Source organism: Bubalus kerabau, chromosome 1 (assembly GCF_029407905.1).
Source record: "Bubalus kerabau isolate K-KA32 ecotype Philippines breed swamp buffalo chromosome 1, PCC_UOA_SB_1v2, whole genome shotgun sequence".
Classification (NCBI taxonomy): domain Eukaryota; kingdom Metazoa; phylum Chordata; class Mammalia; order Artiodactyla; family Bovidae; genus Bubalus; species Bubalus kerabau.
This window is the reverse complement of record NC_073624.1, coordinates 151,694,458-151,721,098: the sequence shown is the minus strand read 5'-3', so window position 1 is coordinate 151,721,098 and position 26,641 is coordinate 151,694,458. Positions and strand designations below refer to the sequence as shown.

The 26,641-nt window shown below is 37.6% G+C and overlaps 2 protein-coding genes across 5 annotated transcripts in view; one reads left to right on the top strand and one right to left on the bottom strand.

Moving 5' to 3' along the window:
- MICU1 (mitochondrial calcium uptake 1) overlaps window positions 1–26,641 on the top strand; it is a 224,005-nt gene that overhangs the window by 49,204 nt on the left and 148,160 nt on the right. For all 3 annotated transcript variants that reach the window (XM_055535443.1, XM_055535436.1, XM_055535453.1), the window contains exon 5: window positions 15,319–15,362. In XM_055535443.1, coding sequence (XP_055391418.1) covers window positions 15,319–15,362 — 44 coding nt within the window. The remainder of the gene's footprint in view (window positions 1–15,318; window positions 15,363–26,641) is intronic.
- Window positions 1–26,641, bottom strand: part of MCU (mitochondrial calcium uniporter) — a 438,436-nt gene that overhangs the window by 341,276 nt on the left and 70,519 nt on the right. The window lies entirely within an intron of this gene.

Genomic DNA, 26,641 nt, shown 5'->3' with positions numbered 1-26,641 from the left:
GTAAAAGCAGAGGAAGTTTGTTGCTAGTAGACATTCCCTATGAGAAATGCTAACTGGAATCCTTTAGGCTGAAATCAAAGTATATTGACTAGTAACCAAAATCATACAAAGAAAATTTTTTAATGATAAAGACCTGTAAAGGTATATAGGAAAATAGAAAAGTCAGTATTGTTTTTGGGGTTTTAACTCCTATTTTGTTTTCTATATGATTTAAAGGAAATTTGTAAAATAACAATTATAGATATGTTAATATTGATTCAAAGTAGATTATTAATTTAAGATGTTAATTGTAATCCTCAGGTTAACCACTAAGAAAATCACTAAAAAATATACAGAAAAGGCAGTGAGGAGTGAATTGAAATAGTACACTAGGAAAAAAAAAATCAAACACAAAAGAAGGAAAGATCAGAGAAATGAAGGGATAAAAAAGACATGACATATAGCATACAAATAACAAGATGGAAGAAGCAAGTCCTTCCATATTAATAATCAATTTAAATCTAAAACAAACTCACCAGTTAAAAGACAGAGATTGACAGGAGATAAAAAAATATGATCTACCTATATAATGTCCACAGGAAACTCACTTTAGAAGAATGTTGCATGCCTGCTCAGTCCCTCAGTTGTGTCTGACTCTTTGCAACCCATCGACTGTAGCCCACCAGGCTCCTCTGTCCTTGGAATTTTCCAGGCAAGAATCCTGGAGTGGGTTGCCATTTCATACTTCAGGGCAGCTTCCCAACCCAGGTATCAAACACGTGTGTCTTGCATCTCCTGCATTGGCAGGCAGATTCTTTACCAAAGGACATTATATAAAAAAGCATTTTTATATATAAAAGGGTTAGTTCATCAATCAGGTATAACAGTGATAAATATATATGTATACACCCACCAAATAACAGACTCCAAAATATGTGAGAGAAAGATTGACAGAACTGAAGGGAGAAATCGTTGTACAATAATGGTTAGAGACTTCATAACCCTGTTTCAGTGGTGAAAAGAACATCTAGACAGAAGGTCATTAAAGAAACAGAGGACTTAACTCTATGAACCGACTAAACCTAATAGACGTATGTAGAACACTTCACTCAAGAGTATCAGGATACATTTCTTCTCAAGCATACATCAGACATTCTCCAGAACAGACCAGATAGACCATATGTTAGGATACAAAACAAATCTTAATAAATTAAAAAAAAAAAATCGTCAACAAACCAGACACAAAAGGCCACTTATCATATCATTGCTTTTTTTAATTTTTATTTTATATTGGCATATTATTTCATTTGTATAAAATATCTAGGTAAATCTAGAGATAGAAAGCAGGTTGTCAATTGCCAGCAGCTGGGTTGGGGGAATGAGCCCTGACTGCTTAATGGGCACAAGGTGTTTTTTGTTTATTTTTGTTTTGGAGTGATGAAAGTATTTGGAATTAGATAGATGTACTAAATGCCACTAAACCAGACAGTTTCTATTGATTGCACTGACTTTTAGATTTTTAATCTTTCGAATTAGTTTTAACACCTTATTTTGTGACATGTGGAAGGAGAGATTAAAGATGATGTGTGTAAGACAGAGAAAAAGGATTGCGAGATATATTCCTGGGTTTTATGATGGCAAAATATTTTGTACTGTCAAATTACTTCTAATACCCCGATGAAACCTAATATGTAGCAGTAACTTTAAATAAAACTGTACTTTGCTTCCAGTGTGACAGGGAAAATGAAGCAACACTTTAGGTAAGTTAGTAAAAATTATCTGGTCATTTAAGGAATTTTTCCCCCTTTGGAAATCATTATATATTCTAATTGCTTACCTACATTTTGGCATTTAACTATGTAATTTTGTTTTTTAATTATTGAAAGACCTGTTATATGGCAAGAATAGTTACTAAATGTCTCGTATGCCAAGCATATTTCTGATTTTGATAAAAAGTCAGAATAATCAATAATTGCTTTTCTTTTAAAACAATAATCATGAGGGAAAATTTTAATATATTAAAATGAGATTCAGGAGAAAATTTGGCTTCATTTTTGTTTGCTCATGAACACAAATTTCCACAAATGTTGATGTAGCAGAAGTAAAATATATATTATTCCAGTGTGGGTTGAAACAAAGAAAAGAATGAGGCTGTTTTTTTGTAGTTTGAATTTCTGTCATCAGATGGTTGGACTGTAGCCAGTAGCTTATATTTCAAGTTTGTTTTGTCATGGCTTTCACACATACTGTATCCCAGGATACCTAACAGATTTAAACTTGTAAGTTTTAGTTTTAGAATAGTTCAAAAATAATCACAAAGCATACACAGCCCTAAAATTAAACAGTTTTTAAGTGAGTAGAGTGCTAATGAATTTCAGTAGCAAGCTGATTAAGAATATTTTTGTACTGAATACCAAGAAAGTTTAGAGTAGCCATAGGTAAGCAGGAAGGACATTAAAAGGACTAAAAATATGTAGTGTATGACTTGAATATGTCTCATCTCCTTTCTGTGCAGCCTTAATATCATCAGCATCTCTGTGTACAATGGATAAGACAGTTGCTTGCTGCTTGTAGTAACCAATTTTGCATAGCTAGCCAATGACTTGGAGAAGCAGCAGCATGGATAGAGTTTTTAAAGTACTTTATAGAAAAACTTGAGCTTTGATCAGAGCAAAAAGGATCTCTGTTTCCTTTCCACTGTGTCCCACTGACTGATCTATTCATCTTTATGTGATTTTATCTACATGGAAGACAAAAGGGATGTGAAAACAGAAAAGAGAGATCATGCTATGAATTACTTGTTCAGGACTCCATATTCTCCTTAGAATAAGAGTCATGCCCTTAGTGATACTCTTACTAAGAGCGCTTTTTGATCTTACATAGAGCACTTTTAGTCTGAGACACATAATTTTACCCTCGATTATATTCAGTGATTTTGGGTCAAGTTGGTTATGTAGGAGGATCCTGACCTCACCTCCTCCCATGGACACTCCAAATCTACAACTGTATAAGGAAGAATAAGAAACTCGAGAACTAGATGAACCACTCCTATACTCCTACACATCAGGCAAATGAGAAAAAACCCACACCGAAATGGGTAGAAAAGGCTGAGACACAGTCTCACCCTAAACTCCACTCCTGGCACAGTAACCACTGGTTGGGAGGGAACTCGCAGATCTGAGCTTCTAACTGAGGAGTGGGAGGTTTAAATCTCACACCTGGCACCCCAGCTTTTGAGACCTACACCTGCGAGGTAAGCCCCAGAATATCCAGATTTGAAAGCCAACGGGACTTGCATCTGAAAGACCCACAAGGCTATAGTGAACTAAAGAGCAGCTCTTTAAGTGCTCATGCCTGGCTACCCTGAAGGGTCCAGTGCAAAGGTAGTTGAGTGAAAAGTGTCCAGTCTTTCTGTGAAAGAGGCCTATTTGCTTATCTTACAGCACTGCCTCAGAGATAGACATCTAATTTAACACATATCTAGGAGCCTACTGAAATATTCTCCAAAGACAGAGGCTTGCACTCTCCCTCTGCCTTGTTCCAGGTCTCCAGTATCTCCTTGAGAAGAGCTTGTGCACATCCAGTGCCCTGTTCTTTGCAGCAGCTGCCCAAGAGACACCCCTTGATCACCTGCCTGTGGTGGGCAGCAGGGTTTATGTTCACAGGTTCCATAGGACTGTAACAAATAAAGAAACCATTCTTAACTGGCTACCACCCTCAGGGCACAGCACGGATGTAGCAGACTGAAACACCGCCAGTATTTCTGTGAAACAGGTACCTTTGCTTATCTTGGAACTTTGGCTTGGGGAGAAGGCTTCTGGTTTAATACACATCCAGAGACATGCTGAAATACTTTCTAAAGATTGTAGAGGCCAGTGGGAGCCATCTTTGCCTACCTTTCTGCCTTGCTCTAGGTCACTGGTATCTCCCAGAGGGGGATTTGTGTGCATGTCTAGCATCCTGGTTTTACAACTGGCACCCAGGACACATCCTTTGATCACCTGCCTCTAGTGGCCACTGGGGCTTACATTCTCAGGTCCCATAGGACTGTAACAAATGGAGAAACAGTTGTTAACTGGTTAGCCCATTCCAGAGCATAGCACAGATCAGTTCAGTTCATTTCAGTCGCTCAGTCGTGTCCGACTCTTTGCGACCTGATGAATCGCAGCATGCCAGGCCTCCCTGTCCATTACCAACTCCCGGAGTTCACTCAGACTCACGTCCATCGAGTCAGTGATGCCATCCAGCCATCTCGTCCCCTTCTCCTCCTGCCCCCAATCCCTCCCAGCATCAGAGTCTTTTCCAATGAGTCAACTCTTCGCATGAGGTGGCCAAAGTACTGGAGTTTCAGCTTTAGCATCATTCCTTCCAAAGAAATCCCAGGGTTGATCTCCTTTAGAATGGACTGGTTGGATCTCCTTGCAGTCCAAGGGACTCTCAAGAGTCTTCTCCAACACTACAGTTCAAAAGCATCAATTCTTCGGCGCTCAGCCTTCTTCACCGTCCAACTCTCACATCCATACATGACCACAGGAAAAACCATAGCCTTGACTAGACGAACCTTTGTTGGCAAAGTAATGTCTCTGCTTTTTAATATGCTGTCTAGGTTGGTCATAACCTTCCTTCCAAGGAGTAAGCGTCTTTTAATTTCATGGCTGCAGTCACCATCTGCAGTGATTTTGGAGCCCCAAAAAATAAAGTCTGACACTGTTTCCACTGTTTCCCCATCTATTTGCCATGACGTGATGGGGCCAGATGCCATGATCTTCGTTTTCTGAATGTTGAGCTTTAAGCCAACTTTTTCACTCTCCTCTTTCACTTTCATCAAGAGGCTTTTTAGTTCCTTTCACTTTCTGCCATAAGGGTAGTGTCATCTGCATATCTGAGGTTATTGATATTTCTCCCGGCAATCTTGATTCCAGCTTGTGTTTCTTCCAGTCCAGCGTTTCTCATGATGTACTCTGCATATAAGTTAAATAAGCAGGGTGACAATATACAGCCTTGATGTACTCCTTTTCCTATTTGGAACCAGTCTGTTGTTCCATGTTCAGTTCTAACTGTTGCTTCCTGACCTGCATACAGATTTCTCAAGAGGCAGATCAGGTGGTCTGGTATTCCCATCTCTTTCAGAATGTTCCACAGTTTATTGTGATCCACACAGTCAAAGGCTTTGGCATAGTCAATAAAGCAGAAATAGATGTTTTTCTGGAACTCTCTTGCTTTTTTGATGATCCAGCGGATGTTGGCAATTTGATCTCTGGTTCCTCTACCTTTTCTAAAACCAGCTTGAACATCAGGAAGTTCATGGTTCACATACTGCTGAAGCCTGGCTTGGAGAATTTTGAGCATTACTTTACTAGTGTGTGAGATGAGTGCAATTCTGTGGTAGTTTGAGCATTCTTTGGCATTGTCTTTCTTTGGGATTGGAATGAAAACTGACCTTTTCCAGTCCTGTGGCCACTGCTGAGTTTTCCAAATTTGCTGGCATATTGAGTGCAGCACTTTCACAGCATCATCTTTTAGGATTTGAATTAGCTCAACTGGAATTCCATCACCTCCACTAGCTTTGTTTGTAGTGATGCTTTCTAAGGCCCACTTGACTTCACATTCCAGGATGTCTGGCTCTAGGTCAGTGATCACACCATCGTGATTATCTGGGTCGTGAAGATCTTTTTTGTACAGTTCTTCTGTGTATTCGTGCCACCTCTTCTTAATATCTTCTGCTTCTGTTAGGTCCATACCATTTCTGTCCTTTATTGAGCCCATCTTTGCATGCATGTTCCCTTGGTATCTCTGATTTTCTTGAAGAGATCCCTAGTCTTTCCCATTCTGTTGTTTTCCTCTATTTCTTTGCATTGATTGCTGAGGAAGGCTTTCTTATCTCTTCTTGCTATTCTTTGGAACTCTGCATTCAGATGCTTATATCTTTTCTTTTCTCCTTTGCTTTTTGCTTCTCTTCTTTTCACAGCTATTTGTAAGGCCTCCCCAGACAGCCATTTTGCTTTCTTGTATTTCTTTTCCATGGGGGATGGTCTTGATCCCTGTCTCCTGTACAGTGTCACGAACCTCATTCCATAGTTCATCAGGCACTCTATCTATCAGATCTAGGCCCTTAAATCTATTTCTCACCTCCACTGTATAATCATAAGGGATTTGATTTAGGTCATACCTGAATGGTTTAGTTGTTTTCCCTACTTTCTTCAATTTAAGTCTGAATTTGGCAATAAGGAGTTCATGATCTGAGCCACAGTCAGCTCCTGGTCTTGTTTTTGTTGACTGTATAGGGCTTCTCCATCTTTGGCTGCAAAGAATATAATCAATCTGATTTCGGTGTTGACCATCTGTTGATGTCTAAGTGTAGAGTCTTCTCTTGTGTTGTTGGAAGAGGGTGTTTGTTATGACCAGTGCATTTTCTTGGCAAAACTCTATTAGTCTTTGCCCTGCTTCATTCCATATTCCAAGGCCAAATTTGCCTGTTACTCCAGGTGTTTCTTGACTTCCTACTTTTGCATTCCAGTCCCCTGTAATGAAAAGGACATCTTTTTTGGGTGTTAGTTCTAGAAGGTCTTGTAAGTTTTCATAAAACTGTTCAGCTTCAGCTTCTTCAGCGTTACTGGTTGGGGCATAGACCTGTATTACTGTGATATTGAATGGTTTGCCTTGGAAATGAACAGAGATCATTCTGTCGTTTTTGAGATTGCATCCAAGTACTGCATTTTGGACTCTTTTGTTGACCATAAATGCTACTCCATTTCTTCTGAGGGATTCCTGCCCGCAGTAGTAGATATAATGGTCATCTGAGTTAAATTCACCCATTCCAGTCCATTTTAGTTCACTGATTCCTGGAATGTCAACATTCACTCTTGCCATTTCTTGTTTGACCACTTCCAATTTGCCTTGATTAATGGACCTGACATTCCAGGTTCCTATGCAATATTGCTCTTTACAGCATCGGACCTTGCTTCTATCACCAGTCACATCCACAGCTGGGTATTGTTTTTGCTTTGGCTCCATCCCTTCATTCTTTCTGGAGTTATTTCTCCACGGATCTCCAGTAGCATATTGGGCACCTACTGACTTGGGGAGTTCCTCTTTCAGTATCCTATCATTTTGCCTTTTCATACTGTTCATGGGGTTCTCAAGGCAAGAATACTGAAGTGGTTTGCCATTCCCTTAGATCTCTTCACCATGACCCGCCCGTCTTGGGTTGTCCCACGGGCATGGCTTAGTTTCATTGAGTTAGACAAGGCTGTGGTCCTAGTGTGATTAGATTGACTAGTTTTCTGTGAGTATGGTTTCAGTGTGTCTGCCCTCTGATGCCCTCTTGAAACTCTTACCGTCTTACTTGGGTTTCTCTTACCTTGGGCGTGGGGTATCTCTTCACGGCTGCTCCAGCAAAGCGCAGCCGCTGCTCCTTACCTTGGACGAGGGGTATCTCCTCACCGCCGCCCTTCCTGACCTTCAACATGGGATAGCTCCTCTAGGCCCTCCTGCGCCTGCGCAGCCATGGCTCCTTGGACATGGGGTTGGTCCTCCCGGCCACTGCCCCTGGCCTCGGGCGTGGGGTAGCTCCTCCCGGCCGCTGCCCCTGGCCTCCAGGCTTGGGGGCCTGGGGTAACTCTTCTCGTCGCCGCCCTTGACCTCGGACGCGGGGTAGCTCCTCTCGGCCGTTCCTGCGCCGTCGCAGTCTGGCACTCTCGGCCATTGCCCCTGACCACGGACATGGGTTGACTCCTCTTGGCCGCCGCTCTTCGGGCATGGGGTCCTCCCGGCTTCTGCCCCTGACCTCAGACCTGGGGTAGCTCCTCTCGGCCGCGCTTAGTGCCCCAGTTGCAGCCGCCTGCGCTTAGTGCGCCGGTCGCATAGCACAGATAACCAGCATGAAATACACCCCAATCTTTGTGTAAAGAGGCTTACTAACTTATCTTCATGGCTGTTGCCTGAGGGGAGGCTTCTAATTAAACTTTACACATCTATGGTCTGACTATAAACTTCTTCAGAGACTGGGCAGGCCAGTGGGCATCATTTTTGTGCTCTCCCTGTACCCTGTCCCAGATTGCTGGTATCTCTAAACAGTGTATATGTCTGACTTTCCAGCTTTTGTGACTGCCACCGGGAGGACACATCCTTAATAGCTTGACTCTGGTGACCAGTGGGGCTTGTGGTAGCAAACGAAGTAGCAATTCTTAATTGTCTATCAAGTCTAGGCTTAGTGTCCAGTTGAGCAACTGAACAACAAACAAAAACAAAAGAAGCAGCACATATTTAAATGTTTGATGAGGTTTTGGTATACTAATTGGATGTATACAGTGGTGAAACCATCAGCATAATCAAAATAATGAATATATTCATCACCCCCTAGGATGTCTTTGTGCCCATTTGTAATCCTGCCTTCCCACTTTTTCCCTGGCAAGTCCCAGGCAACCACTGATCTTTCCATCTTCCATATCCTTACTGGTTATCTATTCCTGTCTCTGTCAATTATTGAGAGAAGGGAGTTGATCTCTGACTTTATTTGTGAATTTGTCTGTTTGTATCTCTTCAGTTCTATCAGTTTTGCTTTAGATGTTTTGAAACTCTCTTACTAGGTACATGCACGCTTAGGATTATTCTGTCTTCCTGGTGAATTGACCCTCTTTCATTATATAATTGACCGTCTTTATCCTTGCTAATATTTCTTTTGCTCTAAAGTCCACATAGTCTGATATTTATGTAGCTACTCTGTCTTTATTTTAATTCTTCATGATACCTCTTTTTCCATCATGTTACTTTTAACCTACCTATATGATTATATTTAAAATAGGTTTTTTATGGACCACATGTAGTTGGATTGTGTTTTTTATCCAATATGACAGTTTCTACCTCTTAATTAATGTATTTAGATGATTTATATTTAATGCAATTTTTGATATGTTTAGATTAAGGTCTACCATTTTATTGTTTGTTTTCCCCTTTTATGTTACTCTTACCTCTTTCCTGCATTCTTTTCAGATTATTTGGAGATTTTTTAAAAAATTTAGTTTACTTATTTGTTTTTGGCTGTGCTGAGTCCTCCTTGCTGCACAGGCATTTCTCTAGTTGCAGCGAGCAGGGGCTGCTCGCCAGTTGAGATGCATGGACTTCTTATTGCAGTGGCCTCCCCCACTGAGGAGCACAGGCTCTAGGGTGCACAGGCTTCAGTAACTGTGGCACGTGGGCTCCACAATTGCAGTTCCCAGGCTCTAGAGCACAGGCTCAGTAGTTGTGGCATGTGGACTCAGTTGCTCAGCATATGGGAGATCCTCCTGGACCACAGATCGAACCTGTGTCTCCTGCATTTAGGTCGATTCTTCATCACTGAGCCACCAGGGAATCCCTGAAGGTTTTTTCATATTTTGTTTTAATTGATTTTGGCAGAGGAATTGAAGTATATTTTGTTGTGTATCTTTAATGGTTGCTACTGGGATTATAATATATCAATACATAGTTAATTTTTCACAGTTTACTAAGAATTTATAGTTTACTGCTTCAAGTGGAGTATTCTCCCCATTTTATGGTATAGTATCATATGTATTTGGCTTCCCTGGTAGCTCAGCTGGTAAAAGAATTTGCCTGTAATGCAGGAGACCCCAGTTTGATTCCTGGGTTGGGACTCCCTTCCTGGAGAAGGGATAGGCTACCCACACCAATATTCTTGGGCTTCCCTGCTGGTTCAGACGATAAAGAATCCACCTACAATGCGGGAGATCTGGCTTCGATCCCTGGGTTGGGAAGAGCCCCTGGAGGAGGGCATGGCAACCCACTCCAGTATTCTTTCTTGGAGAATCCCCACGGACAGAGGAGCCTGGCAGGCTATAGTCCATGCAGGAGTTGGACACAACTGAGCAACTAAGCACACATCATATGTATTACGTCTACATAAGCTGAAAACTCTTCCAGATACTGTTTTAAGGTTTTATTTCGACTGCCAAAATAGTCTGTTAAATTTATCTGTAATAGGTATTAGGTATTTCTGTTGTTCTTTATTCCTTAAGTTCCATATTTTCTTCTGGTATCACTTTCTTCACACTTGAAGGATAACATTTTTAAACAGTTCTGCTGGTGATGAATTCTCTTGGTTTTCCTTCATTTGAGAACATTTTTATTTTGTCTTCATTCTTTTTTTTTTAAGGTCGTTTTTTTTTTTTCCCCCAAATATTTATTTATTTATTTATGACTGGGTCTTTGTTGCTGCCCACAATCTTTCTCTAGTTGTGGGCAAGCAGGTTCAGGAATTGTTATGCATGGGCTCAGTTGCCCCCAGGCATGTAAGATCTTCCTGGACCAGGGATTGAACCTATGTCCTTTGCATTATTGCAAGGCAGATTTTTAATCACTGGATCACCAGGGAAGCCCTGTCTTCATTCTTGAAAAATATTTTCACTAAATAAAAAAATCTGGGTTGAAACTCTTTTCTTTCAGCACTTTTAGAATTTAAGCAAAAGTTTATCTCTTGTATCTGATGAACTTGAACTATGTTTTGTTGACTTACATAAGCTGAAAATACAATCATTTATATAAAAATTTAGGATAATTTTCTGCATTCATTTTTTTAGGATAAATTCTAGTATTAAACTGAAAAATGAGTCTCTAAATATTAAAGGATAGCTGGGACTTCTTATGTAAAATTATATCGTTTCCATTTACTTAAGCTCTAAAATTTAGATTTTATATATGTGATTATATCAAAATTATATATATGATTCAGTTTCATTTATGTCTTTTGACAGAATGAGTAGCTATCATCTTTAAAACAAACCAGTTAAATGTTCACTCAAGAGCTTCAACTGAGACTATTCTTATATGCACATTTACATTATTTTTAGTGTGTATTCAAGATGGGCAACTGCCATTATTTAAAAAGATTGTTACACTTAAAATCAAAAACAGTCATTTAATCCTTTTGAGGGTCATCTTTCTCATGAATGAAAAGGAGGAGATAGTGTTTAGGTCACTCTGTTAACATTAAATGACTGTGGGAGTTATTTGAAGGGAAGTTTGAGATCCATAGAAAACACCCTAGGCATAGCAGCGTAACATCCAATGTTTCTAAGTTAAGACCCAAAGAATGAGGGTGGAGAAATGGAAGAGGAGTCATCTGATTACATTTTCAAATTATACATGCTGTGTTTTCACTTTTCAGCATACTCTCCCTTCCCCACTGTAATTGAGGCTATTAGAATTTTAAGAGAAGTAGGGAGTAAGGACAGAATGAAGTAGTCCATCCACATTTCCCATACTTCACCCCGCAACCATGTTAAGAACTGATCTAATCCAACCATCTCCTTCATTTGACAGGTAAAGAAATCTAAATATAACAGGATGAACCAATCATGTATTTCAACTAAGTACTTTGTCTTTATTTGCTTTTAAATGACAGGAATTCTCAGTACATGCCAGGCTGTCCACACATGCCCCATTCTTTTTTTGGATAGATGCCCATGGTAAAATATGTTCCCAACTATAGTAAAGAGCATTCAATGAAAAACATAAATCCGTTCAAGTTAACTTTTGAATTCTTTTGGATATTATGGTAATAACTTGAAATGTAGCTAGTCTAAATTGAGATGTGCTATAATTGTAAAATACATACTAGATTTTAAAAACTCAGTATAAATGTAATGCAAAATATCTCAATAAGTTTTGTATTGATTATATGTTGAAATCATGCTATTTTGGATATATTCAGTTAAGTTAAATATATTATTAAAATTAATTTTACCTGTTTCTATTTACTTTCTTAAAGGCAGTTGTTAGGAAATATTATATTATGCATGTGGCTCACATGTATTTGTGTTGAACAGTGATGCTCTAATTAGTAAGCATATATTTCCCTTACTTATGAGATATCTGATCCTAGACTGATTCTCATTCCTTTGTAAAGGACTAGGAAGGGCTTTTTTTTCCTGGGAACTCGGAGGATTTTCCTGTTCTTGGTTTTCTGAGATTTCATAAGCATACACTGAATTACAAGTAAGTTTTGTTCATTTTACTTAAATGAGAAATTTTCTGCTAATATTTTCTGAATTATTTTGTCCGTATTTCTGAATGAGAAAAGATCTTGCATGACAGAAGACCTTGTATTGAGTCTCTGTTTTTCTGTAATTCACTCTTCTATTTTCTCTTTTCCATTCTGTTGTCTTTTTGGCAGCAGTCCAGGGAGATAACTTTTCGTAATTTCTTGACAGTGTATTAAGAAATATGAGGAAACGGGCAATCACAGTTTTGTTGTGGGTCAGTCGCCAAGTTGTGTCGACTCTTGCAACCCCATAGAATGCAGCATCACAGTCTTCCCTGTTCTTCACCATCACCCAGAGTTTGCTCATATTCATGTCCATTGAGCCAGTGCTGCCCTCCAACCATATCGTCCTCTGTACTCCCCTGTTCTCCTCCTGCCTTCAGTCTCTCCCAGCATCAGGGTCTTTTCCAATGAGTCAGCTCTTTGCATCAGGTGGACAAAGTATTGGAGCTTTAGCTTCAGTATGAGTCCTTCCAATGAATATTCAGGACTGATTTCCTTTAGGATTGACTGACTTGATCTCCTTGCAGTCCCAAGGGACTCTCAAGAGACTTCTCTAACACCACAGTTCGAAAGCATCAATTCTTTGGCGCTCAGCCTTCTTTATGGTCCAACTCTCATATCCATACATGACTATTGGAAAAACCATAGCTTTGACTAGACAGACCTTTGATGGCCAAGTAATGTCTCTTCTTTTTAATACACTGTCTAGGTTTGTCATAGCTTTTCTTCCAAGGAGCAAGCGTCTTTTAATTTCATGGCTACAGTCATCATTCTCAGTGATTTTGGAGCCCAAGAAAATAAAGTCTGTCACTGTTTCCATTGTTTCCTCATCTATTTGCCATGAAGTGATGGGACTGGATGCCATGATCTTAGATTTTTGAATGTTGAATTTTAAGCCAGCTTTTTAGCTTTCCTCTTTCACCTACATCAAGAGACTCCAGTTCCTCTTTGCTTTCTGCCACAAGAGTGGTGTCATCTGCATATCTGAGGTTATTGATATTTCTCCCAGCAATCTTGATTCCAGCTTGTGCTTCATTCCCCCAACCATTTCACATGATGTTCTGTTCTCTGCATATAAGTTAAATACTCAGGGTGACAATATACAGCCTTGATGTACTCCTTTCCCAGTTTTGAATCAGTCTGTTGTTCCATGTCCTGTTCTAACTGTTGCTTCTTCTTCTTTTTTTTTTTTTTACTTTTTACTTTTTTTTTTTAATTTTATTTTATTTTTAAACTTTACAAAATTGTATTAGTTTTGCCAAATATCTTGAACTGCATACAGGTTTCTCAGGAGGCAGGTAAGGTGTTGTGGTATTCCCATTTCTTGAAGAATTTTCTTCAGGTTTTTGTGATCCACACAGTCAAAGCCTTTAGCATAGTTGACTAAGCGGAAGTAGATGTTTTCTGAATTCTCTTGCTTTTTTGATGACCCAGTGGATGTTGGCAATTTGATCTCTGGTTCCTCTGCATTTTCTAAATCCAGCTTGTACATCTAGAAGTGCTCAGTTCACATACTGTTAAAGCCTAGCTTGAAGGATTTTGAGCATGACCTTGCTAACATGTGAAATGAATGCAGCTGTGTGGTAGTTTGAATATATTCTTTGGCATTGCCTTTTTATGGAATTAGAATGAAAACTGATCTTTTCCAGTCCTGTGGTCACTGCTGAGTTTCCAAATTTGCTGGAATACTGAGTGCAGCACTTTAACAGCATCATCTTCTAGGCTTTGAAATAGTTCAGCTGGAATTCCGTTATCTCCACTAGCTTTGTCCGTAATGATGCTATTAAGGCCCACTTGACTTCGCACTCCAAGATATCTGGCTCTAGATCAGTGATCACACCATTGTGGTTATCTGAGTCATTAAGATCTTTTTTGTATGATTCTTCTGTGTATTCTTGCCACCTCTTCTTAATTTTTTTGGCTTCTGTTAGGTTCATACTGTTTCTGTCCTTTATTGTGCCCATCTTTCTTCATGAAATGTTCCCTTGGTATCTCTAATTTTCTTGATGAGTTCTCTGTTCTTTCCCATTCTATTGTTTCCCTCTATTTCTTTGCACTGTTCACTTAGGAATGCTTTCTTATCTCTCCTCCTAGTTTTAATTGTCTACAACTCTTTCTTGTTCTCTATTTTTTTTTTTATCATAGAGGCATGTTCTGCCTTTATAACTGATATTTTCTTGAGTACATGTGAAGTTTCAAATTAGATTTGTTTTTAAATTTTCTTTTTTTCTGACTTATCTTCTTCTTTTGCAGTCAGTGGTTCATTTTATTCTGGATAGACTTCTAGAAGGTGAAGCACATTTTAGATGAGCATGTGTAACCAAATGTGTAGAAGCAGAAATGCAAAAAGCTTCCTTTGGGACAGTGATATTCTGATCATTGTATTACTGTAAGCATAATGAAATAAGGGCCTGAACTGGCATGAAGAAAGTGAGAACTGAAAGAAAACAGCTGAGTAATTATGCAAGAAAAATAAGTATAATTGGGAACTGATTTCTCCACTCTAAAAATTCCCACAGCATCCTCTTACTGAACTCATTGTATCTCCCCTTGCAACATTATTGCATATGTCTTTCTTACAAAACTGTAACTCTTCAAGGCAAGGGCTGTATCTTACTCATTCAGTTTTGTGTTTTTTTTAAGTCTTTAGTGATCAAGCACTACTCCAAATACTGGGATAAAGCAATCATCAAAAACAGAAAATCCCAGCCCTCAAGAACACTTAATATATTTCCTTTTATCTTTCATGGTGCTTAGTATTTCACAATGCTAGGAATTCCCAAGGCTAAATTTATTATTTAGCCCACCTTTAAAAGGTCATATTAAGATGGCCGATTTGAATTTGTTAGGTGTGTTGCAAAATGTCTCCTGGTATTAAACTCATATCTCTTTATACATTTTTATACAAAAAATGATTATGCTTTCAGATAAAACTAATATCCCCTCACCTTATTTAGAGGTAATATATCATTTTGATGTAATGAAAAAGTATCATCCTGGGAAGAGTCCAGGGTTCTAGTTTGGCTTTACCGTTGAATAGGTTTGCACATGACTAGGTCTGTAAATGGACCCTTTTTATCTCTTAAGAGTTTCATATTCTCATATATAAAATAAAGGATTGGTATTTTTTAGTACCAACACTTTAAGTCTGAAAGTGGGACAGAATTTTCATTTCTGTTCAAATAATGTTGTAGCTAAACCATCTCAATGGGATTGGAAACAAAACTGAGAGCTAGCATTTCATGTATTTCACCGGAGTTATAATCAGTGACTAAGCATTATTTTTTTCTGTTTTACAGATTTGGGTCTAGATCAATATACAATAAAACGCTTTGATGGAAAGGTGAGTGAAATACGACACAACATGTATATCCTGTTGTTTATTAAAGTTCCTCTAAAGTTATTTGTGAGAAATTTCTGAATACCTGTTTATCTTATTGAAAAAGCTTGGTGCTTACATTGGGAGGCCTTGTAAGTGCCTTCAAATGGTTCTACAGAAAAAAATCAAGCAGAAGGTTCTTCTGTGTTTTTGCATATAAAGTAATACTGTTGGGTTGTCTGCTGTGTTTAATGAGGGCTAATTGAGTGTGTTTTGACATTTGAATTTTAATTTAGAAACCATTATAAAGGTTAACAACTCCCCAATATTATATTTATATTTCTTATAAAAACACCTATCTGATTTGACTTTCCTTAGACATTGATAGTATATAGTCATAACCCTAACAAGAAAATTGCAGAAGTCCTTACTAGTAGTTTTAAAACAGTTATGAAGGGACTTCCCTGCTGGTCCAGTGGTTAACTCTCTCAGCTCCCAAAGCAGGGGGCCCAGGTTCGATCCCTGGTCAGGGAACTAGATCCCACATGCTGCAACTAAGACCTGGTGCAACCAAATAAATGAATAAATATTTAAAAAAATAAAAATAAAACAGTTATGAAGAGCACCCCAATATGCATATAAATTTTGCATTATACTTACTTTCAATTTATTTTATGCCTGAATAAATCATATAATAAATCATTAAGTATAGAAAATGAAACTTTCAATTTTATTATCTCAAAACAGTCAGTTAAACATGTTTTTCCCTTTCAGGCTGAATTCTCCAAAAAGAAAAAGAAAATATTACACAGAGTCAGAGAGAAAAGTAAAAGTTCTATTTTCAAGAGGAGGAAGAAAGCAGAGCAGGAAAAAGATCAAGCCAGGGATGGCTTTACAAAGCTTAACAAGAAGGAAGTCAGAAGGAAAATCATGAAGTGGCTGAAAAAGGCAGGATTACAAACTAGGCTCTAGACAGGTAGAAGTCAGGGTTAATAGAAGCTGATGTTGCATAAATGTGTCAATCCTGCATCCTTATATAAAATACATGTATTGGTAAGGTGAAGATATAAGTGCTCAGATTCTTGCACAAGTGGAAAGAATGAGTGGCTGTTTTAAAAGTTGAGAGATCTGAGAGATCTTGGAAGCCAAGGCTTCCAGCCTAAAATTTACTTTTTCTATTCAGGTGGCACAATGCCTCCATCTGTGGTTATCCTCTTTTTAAAATTACATGTTCTAAAAGAAAGAATGATAAAAAAAGAAAGGGCATTTAGATGCTAGGAGACCCAGATTCAGAGTTCTAGCTTTGCTTTGGGACAACCCCATCTTCTCTCTGATCCTTGGTGTCTCTACTATCCATATAAAGGGTTACTGCAGACACTGGTTCCAGGGTCTGATTTCAAGTCTCTGGCAGGTTAGGCCCCTATCTTATTTATCTTTATGTCACTCAGAGTCCAGAGTATGCTTGGCACATAGGAAGGAGGTAACCAATAAAATGTTTGACTGACCTGAGAAAAAAATCAACTAGTCAGTTGCATATTCCTTGGAGGTATGACTCATGATGTCACTAATATCTTACAACAAAATCAGTTTTGTAGATCACTTGTTTTTTTTTTTTTTTGCTACTGAAGGAATCCAGAGTAACATGAGAATTCAGTCCTTTTTTGTAAACCCAAAAATATGTAAAGTTGGATATATGTGCAAGTCAAACAGCAGCTTTACATGTTAAAAGGGGAATTTCATTCCTAGAGAACTCCCAAATATAGAAGCCCTAATAGTAACTCATGTTTTATATGTGCTCTTTACTTTTTCCTGTTTTGGCCAGTACTTGTCAACTTGATGCTAGAAATTTGCAACTTTTGGGTTGACTGATGAGCTCCACTTTTGTTTCAATTGATTTAAATCTTTGACCTCTACATTTCTTTTCATTTGTGTTGTTTGCATTTTTTTTCAATTTCCACTCATCTTTATAAAATAGCAAGAGTAAAATGCAATAAAAATATAAGTATTTGAGTTTCCTGAGCCATACAGCAGATTCATGTTGAGGTTTGACAGAAAACAGCAAAATTCTATAAAGCAATTATCCTTCAATAAAAGGCAAATAAATTTAAAAAATAATTTAAAGTATTTGTGTACTCCTCTTGCTACAGAGACAAAAATGGCAGTGCTTCTATGTTTGGAAGGCACTCTTAACAGATTATAGTTGCAAATGTTTATGCACTGAAGTGCAAAATCTGAAATCAGAGTAGGAAAGGCAAGATTTAAGGATATCAATGTTCTAATGTTTGAAAGTATGATTTATATGAAAGTCAGGCATATAAAAGTTGACTTCATCCAGGGGAACAGATTCTGAAAGAAAATAAAAGAATGGGACGCTTACATAAGGAGATATAAAATTGAGCCAGTGACCCTGAGCCAGCTAGCCTGTCCCCAGAAAGAGTGCACAAATTCCCCTTTCATCCGCATAATGATACGCATGTTTAATTCCTTTGCTAATTTCTTCATTTAAGTCCTATATTCTATCAAATATATTATTAAGGTTTTATTTTAAGGAGTAAAGGTTATGCTTTCTAAATGGGATACTTAAACTTAGTTCACGTCTAGTTTATGTCTTTATGAATTGTCTTTGTTTCATATGAAGTCTAAGAAAGTAGTTTCTATACTGTTTTTAAATCTTAAATAATGAAGAGTGCAAGTTTCATTCAGTGCTTAATTAACTTAGTAGTTTTTTCAGGGATTTTTGCAGTGTATCAAGTTTTTTTCTCAATAATTTTAAGAATCAATGCTTATTCTGTTGTAGCCACGCGTTCCGGGAAACAAACTCACTCAGTTTATTCCACTGGCGGGCCCAAGGCAGAGTCTCCTCTTAGCCAAGGACCCTGACCAGTTTTTCTGAAGTATACGTGCCCAAACCCACCTCCCCAAATCCCCTGAAACTAGTCTGAACAAAGGAAAAGAAAGATACAATCAAAGTTAATCCCTGATTCATATGCCTTAAGCCTAGGTAGTTAACAGTGGACAATTATCAATAGGCCTGTGGTCATACCCCAATAAGCATAATAGAATTTATGATTCTATTCGGTTACACAGATAATTAGGGTATTCTTTTAGGCAACAGAGAGTCTAGGTATGAGCACTGGGGCCCTTCCATCCAGGGGACCTGGTTTTCCAGTTGGTATGTCGTTTCCATAGATACTGGGCATATAGCTTAAAGTCCACAGTCTGGCCCAAGATGGAGTCCAACTTTTAAGATGGAACCTGTTCTGTCTATTTCCTCCTTCAATTCAAGTGTTGATCTTAATTCTTTTCCTTTGGATCTTCATGACTCTTGTTCTCCCAATCAGAAAATCTCAGTTGTTGAGTAGCAGTTTCCAGAGTACATAACTCCTAAAATAATTTCCTGTTGAAAAAACAGATGTATGTGGTAATTATAGTAAATTTCATGCATGATGGTTAGAAACTTAGTAGTCATTACTACTAAGAAAACACTTGCGTTTCCTTTCAAATTTATTTTGATTTTTAAACAGATAATTTTCTTTCTCCCTCTCTCCATTTTTTAACTTGAAAGATGAACTAGTTATAAATTACTTAGAGAAATATTTGTTCTCATCCTCTTTATTTCTCCATTGTTTTAACATTCAGCACACCATTTAATGAAGTCTATCATTTGACCACTAAGAAATTGTCTTATTTTATTGCCTTCATGTTGAATTGTAGTTTAGTGTTTTTGGTCATTAAAAGCAAGAAGAAATGTAGAAGTAGTATCATTTTCCTGGAGTGTTTTCTCATTTGTACTTGAATTTCATACAAACTCCAGCAAAGTAGAAAAGAATGGCCCAATGATATGGACAAATAATTGCAGTTATTCCTTACTTATCTTTTCTTCTTTTTGACTAGAGAGTTTTCAAGAAGTAAATGAAACTGCTGTTTCAACTGATAGTTCGTGAAATTGAATTTGATTAAGCAGCTTTTGAATTTGGGGGGGAAGATCTTTTTTCCAGAGCTCATCGCTACTTTATGTTAATGTATGCTAAGGATGCTTAGCATACCCTTACTCTAAGGATGCTTAGCAATTTCCTTTGTAGAAAAGTCATGCAATACATTATTATTGAAACTTGCAGCGTTTATGCATTTCAAAACTATCTGCTAACACAGGCCTTGTATAAAGAAACTACAGCCAGTGGCCTTTTGTTTTAAGAATATATTTTGTAGGGACTTCCCTGGTGGCGCAGTGGATAAGAATCCACCTGCCAGTTCAGGTTCAATCCCTGATCGGGGAGGATCCCATATGCCTTGGAGCACCTAGGAGGGTGCTCCACAATAAGACAAACCACCACAACAAGAGGCAGGCACACCACAACCAGAGAGCAGCCCCTGTTCACTGCAGCTAGGGAAAGCCTGCACAAAGCGACAAACACCCAGCACAGCAAAAAAAATAATTAATTTTTAAAAAATATAAATTGTAGGTAAATGATATTTTAAAAAATATTCAGACTAGTTTAAAAACCTCAACACTTAAAGAGTTCAGATTTTCTATTTGAGGATATTTGAAAATCATTATAATTAGAGTGTTGGCACTAGTATACAGATGGTAACACAGAGTATGGTCTGGCTTTTCTTTTAGTGTAATATATCATAGATTTTTTTAAAAAATGCATTCTTTCCCCACAGTGTCTGTACATTCTCGTTATGATTTGTTAATACCATTATTTCATGAATTATTTCTTTAATGAAAGCTGTACTTTTTCCTGAGTTTAACTTTTTATCATCCAATAATTGGTCTGTAAGACAAAGCACCCTTCTAAATAGAGCCTTTATTTTACATAGTTGTCAAATATTTGTTCATGTAATTGCTGTCCTGAAACCCTTCATTTTCCTGTTTCTCTTACTTCTCCTTTTTTCCTTAACATACCACCAGTTAGAAATTATGTTTTATATTTTCTGTTATTATTGTCTGTAATAGACAATTTTCTCTATCTCAAACCCTACCATGAGTTTTTCTTTTTTTCAAGTTACAGTAGAAAACTGCATCATCTAGGTAAAATTGTTTCTTCAAAGAATACCAGTATTCCAGAGCCTTGAAGTAGTCAAAGTTCATGCTGTCTTTGAAGTAGTTAATACTCTATTTTTAAGTAATGATGAATTGCCCATTGAAACTAGTTGTCCATTATTATCATTCCAAAATATATTTCTTTTTTTGAAAATAGATTAAAAAAAAAAGAAAATAGATTTTTTATTCTTTCCTTTCTATCAAGTTCCCTTTTCCCCTAACCTCTCCCTGAACTTTTCAAAAATCATGCCTCTGGAATGAGTCTTTTCATTATTTGTAATTTCAGTCCCCTTAGAATCTCTCCTAATTTGGAAAAAGAATTAACATGTGTTTTATTTCCATCTCCTTTATGATGCTGACAAGAATATTTGTTTACATGGAAAAGGAAAACATTTTAAATCAAATTGAAACATTGTCCACATTGAGGTGAAAGAGAGGAAAGTACAGTCAAAGTCTAGAAAAGAAAATACCAATTATAGTGTTTATAATAAAAAGATGATATGCAAGAATAAAAAAGATAGAGCTGTAGTTAGAAGTCAAAGCTTTAATATAACCAAATGCTTTTAATTACTCACTTAGGTAAAAGTTCTTTTTAAAAGTATTGGTGAAGTTTAAAATTCCGTTCCTTTTAGGGAAAAGTCTTGTTTCCCCAAGTGGAGTATGGGCACATTTTTTTCCTGTACTGTAATGGTCTGAATGCTTTGAGTTGTGATTATTCATATCACAGGTAAAATAGGAGTCTGCCAATAAGGTCAAGTATAGTATTACTCCTTGATGCATATAGTAAGTTATGTAAGATATTTCCTGTCTTTTAAGAGTAAATTGTATTGCAGATCAAAGATGTTAGTTAGCAGGGGGACTGAAATTCTTATGGTGTAGAATTTGGTGGTCCCCTGGAAAAGGAAGTGGCAAACAACTTCAATATTGTCTTGAGAACCCCATGAACAGTATGAAAAGGTCAAAAGATAGGACATAAAGATGAACTCCCCAGGTCGGTAGGTGCCCAATATGCTACTGAAGATTGGTGGAGACATAACTCCCAAAAGAATGAAGAGATGGAGACAAAGCAAAAACAACACCCACTTGTGGATGGGACTGGTGATGGAGGTAAACTCCAATGCTGTAAAGATCAATGTTGCATAGGAACCTGGAGTGTTAGGTCCATGAATCAAGGCAAATTGGAAGTGGTCAAACAGGAGATGGCAAGAGTAAACATCGATATTTTAGGAATCAGTGAAGTATAATGGACTGGAATGGGTGAATTTAATTCAGATGACCATTATATCTACTACTGTGGGCAAGAATCCTTTAGAAGAAATGGAGTAGCCATCATGATCAATAAAAGAGTCTGAAATGCAGTTCTTGGATGCAATCTCAAAAGCGACAGAATGATCTCTGTTTGTTTCCAAGGCAAACCATTCATTGTCACAGTAATCCAAGTCTACGCCTTAGCCAGTAATGCTGAAAAAGTTGAAGTTGAAGTTGAATGGTTCTATGAAGACCTACAAGACCTTCTAGAACTAAACCCAAAAAAGATGTCCTTTTCATTATAGGGAATTGGAATGCAAAAGTAGGAAGTCAAAAGATACCTGGAGTATCAGGCAAATTTGGCCTTGAAGTACAAAACGAAACAGGGCAAAGGCTAACAAGAGTTTTGCCAAGAGAATGCACTGGTCATAGGAAACACCCTCTTCCAGCAACACAAGGGAAGACTCTATGGTCAATACTGAAATCAGATTGATTATATTCTTTGCAGCCAAAGATGGAGAAGCTCTCTAGAGTCAGCAAAAACAAGACCGGGAGCTGACTGTGGCTCAGATCATGACCTCCTTATTGCCAAATTCAGGCTTAAATTGAAGAAAGTAGGGAAAACCACCAGACCATTCATGTATGCCCTAAATCAAATCCCTTATGATTGTACAGTGGAAGTGAGAAACAGATTCAAGGGATTAGATCTGATAGAGTGCCTGAAGAACTGTGGAAAGTAGTTCATGACATTGTATGGGGGGCAGTGATCAAGACCATCGCCAAGAAAAAGAAATCCAAAAAGGCAAAATGGTTGTCTGAGTAGGCCTTACAAATAGCTATGAAAAGAAGAGAAGCGAAAGGCAAAGGAGAAAAGGAAAGATCTACTCATTTGAATGCAGAGTTCCAAAGAACAGCAAGGAGAGATAAGAAAGCCTTCCTTAGTGATCAATGTGAAGAAATAGAGGAAAACAATAGAATGGGAAAGACTAGAGATCTCTTCAAGAAAATTAGAGATACCAACGGAACATTTCATGAAAAAGATGGGCACAATAAAGGACGGAAATGGTATGGACCTAACAGAAGCTGAAGATATTATGAAGAGATGGCAGGAATACACAGAAGAACTATACAGAAAAGATCTTCATGACCCTGATAACCACGATGGTGTGATCACTCACCTAGAGCCAGACATCCTGGAAGGCAAAGTCAAGTGGGCCTTAGGAAGCATCACTACGAACAAAGCTAGTGGAAGTGATGGAATTCCAGTTGAGCTATTTCAAATCCTAAAAGATGATGCTGTGAAAGTGCTGCACTCAATATGCCAGCAATTTTGGAAAACTCAGCAGTGGCCACAGGACTGAAAGAGGTCAGTTTTCATTCCAGTCCCAAAGAAGGGCAATGCCAAAGAATGTTCCAACTACCACACAATTGCATCATCTCGCACACTAGCAAAGTAATGCTCAAAGTTCTCCAAGCCAGGTTTCAATAGTATGTGAACTGTGACTTCCAGGTGTTCAAGCTGGATTTAGAAAAGGCAGAGGAACCAGAGATCAAATTGCCAACATCCGTTGGATCATCAAAAAAGCAAGAGAGTTCCAGAAAAACATCTTACTTCAGCATATTAAAAAGCAGAGACATTACTTTGCCAACAAAGGTACCTCTAGTCAAAGCTATAGTTTTTCCAGTAGTCGTGTATGGATGTGAGAGTTGGACTATAAAGAAAGCTGAGTGCTGAATAATTGATGCTTTTGAAATATGGTGTTGGAGAACACTTATTGAAAGTCCCTTTGACTGCAAGGAGATCCAGTCCATCCTAAAGGAAACCAGTCCATCCTAAAGGAAATCAGTCCTGAATATTCATTGGAAAGACTGATGCTGAAGCTGAAACTCCAATACTTTGTCCACCTGATGCAAAGAACTGACTCATTTGAAAATTTGACTCATTTGAAAATTCTGAAAGAAGTGGGAATACCATACCACCTGACCAGCCTCCTGAGAAATCTTTATGCAGGTCAAGAAGCAACAGTTAAAACTGGATATGGAACAACAGAATGGTTTCAAATCGGGAAAGGAGTACGTCAAGGCTGCATATTGTCACCCTACTTTAACTTATATGCAGAGTATATCATACAAAACGGTGGAGTGGATGAAAAACAAGGTGGAATCAAGATTGCTGGGAGAAATATCAATAATCTCAGACATGCAGATGACACCACCTTTATGGCAGAAAGCAAAGAAGAACTAAAGAACCTCTTGATGAAAGTGAAAGAGGAGAGTGAAAAAGTTGGCTTAAAGCTCAACATTCAGAAAACTAGGATCATGGCATCCAGTCCTATCACTTCATGGCAAATAGATGGGGAAACAATGGAAACAGTGAGAGACTATTTTTTGGGCTCCCCAGTCACTTCAGATGGTGACTGCAGCCATGTGGTGTTGGAGAAGACTCTTGAGAGTCCCTTGGACTGCAAGGAGATCAACCAGTCCATTCTAAGGAGATCAGTCCTGGGTGTTCGTTGGAAGGACTGATGCTGAAGCTTAAACTCCAATACTTTGGCCACCTCATGTGAAGAGTTGACTCATTGGAAAAGCCCCGGATGCTGGGAGGGATTGGGGGCAGGAGGAGAAGGGGACGACAGAGGATAAGATGGCTGGATGGCATCACTGACTCAATGGACATGAGTTTGAGTGAACTCTGGGAATTGGTGATGGGCAGGGATGCCTGGCATGCTGTGATTCATGGGGTCGCAAAGAGTCACACACAACTGAGCAACTGAACTGAACTGAAGAATTTGATGACTCTTCATATTTATTTGAATTACTTTAATTTTGCTCAAGTTTTAATAGCAGGATTGATTTTCTTATGATTTCTACAATTAGATACTTCCTCCTCTCCTTTCTTTTGCTTTTCACAGACTCAAAACCAGTCAGTTGTAAATTCCTGGTGAATTGGTATATTTATTCAGGTCTTTCTATAGATAAATAGGGCTTCCCAGTTCGTGTCAATGCAGGAGACATAATGAGACAGCGGTTCAGTCCCTGGGTTGCAAAGATTCCCTGGAGAAGGCCGTGGCAACCCACTCCAGTATTCTTGCCTGGAGAATCTCATGGACAGAGAAGCCTGGCAGGGTATAGTCCATCGGGTCACAAAGAGTTGGACACAGTTGAAGTAACTTAGCACACGTGCATTGATGAATAAGAATATATAGACAGAATTTTTTTGATCCATGTTTGTATTTGTCCTAAAAATTGTAAGACATTCGAAGAGGATACATAAAGTATTTCAATTATTTGAAGCCTGAAGTTCTCCACAAATATTTCATAATTACATATTATTTTAGGGATGATAATTTAGCCCTTTAAAAAAAAACTCCATTGACACATTCATTCATTGGTTGTCAGTGGTTTTAGTTGAAAGTAAAATTTCTTTTTTTTTTTTTTTTTTTTTTTTTTCTCTTCTCTATCAAAAGTAAAATTTCTAAATGAAAAATGCTTGACTCTATTTGTCTCTTGAGGGAGCTATTACTGTCAGTACTACTAATAATATGAAAAAGAACAATAGTTGAAGTTTTTGAGTATTTATTATCCACCAAGCACTGTTGCAAGTGTTTATACATAATAATTCTAATGCACACAAACACTCTTTCAGATAGCTTGCTGTTTTTATCATTTTACAAATAAGATATTAAAATACATATAAGTTAAGTAGCTTAGCCTTTTTTTTTTAACCTGAGATCATACAGTTGGTAATTGGTGGAGCCAAGAGTCCAAATTGGAACTCTGGCTCCTGCATCCACTGTCTTAAGCACTATGCTATTATCTATCTCCTTTCATGTATCTAAGCTGTTTGTCGATATGATCTAGTTGTAAATAGAAACTTCTCTTGTCAAATATTTCTTATATTTTATTAACAATGTTATTTGTGCAAAAAAGAACTTGGTGTTTTCACTTTGTTAAAGAGTGTTAATTTTTTCTTCTTGGATTAAAAGCCTATGTTAACCTGAAAAACCACAGTGTTTAATTTTAAAGAAAGAAAACAAGAGATACACAAATTTCAATACCTGAATTTAGAAGAATTTCAACTTCACTGTCATTTCCTCCATTGTTTTCTCAAATGCCATGAATATCAATTGGCATTTTGAAAAATCCTGTGTCTTTTTTTTCCTTTTTCTTTTTTAATCGAAACCATCACTCTTAAAGTGAAGACTGTTATCTATATTTGAAAATTGGATCTTGGCTCATTAAAATGAAGATTACTTTCTATTGAGAAAATAATATTCCTGTTAGAAACTGAACTATTTAGTCTTTCAAATGTTGATTGGTTTTGTGTTAAATGTTGCATCATTTGATTCAAGCTACTCTATAGCCTTTAGATAAGCAAAAGTTTACAGTGTAATACATTACCAAAATGAAATCAAGTACTGGTTCAGCATTTCAGAAAATCCTTTTACACCTGTTGTACTTTTCTGTTTTATTTTTAGTCTCAGATTTTTTCATCTTTCTTTCTCATCTGAAGTTCTTTAAATAATTTTAAAAACTATTTTCTCACTTTTCTCTCTTCTTACCAATTAGCAATTTTAGTTCTTTGTAGACACTACAGCCCTCAGAAAATCTGGTTTTGGTGTTTAAAATATTTTACAAGGGATGTACAATTTGAGCATCTCATAGCTACATATAAATGATTGGTAGATATTGTAGGTATGCTGAACTGAATTTGAAAAATACAGAATTATGGATTATTATATTTATTAGTGTGTAAAAGCATAGGATGAGATTAATGTGGTTTTGGGTATAGACAATCTTGTATTCATATATGAATTCTGCCACATACAACTTTGGGCAAGAGACTACTTAACCTCTGAGTATCAATTATCTTCTGTAACTATAAAAACAAGACAAAAGGCAAAGTATCTGACTCTACAGATTATAGCTATTTTGCATTACTTGGAGCCCTTTACTCAGTTTATGAAAGGAGTTAGCTGCTATTGTGTGTGTTATCTTCTTCATCTGT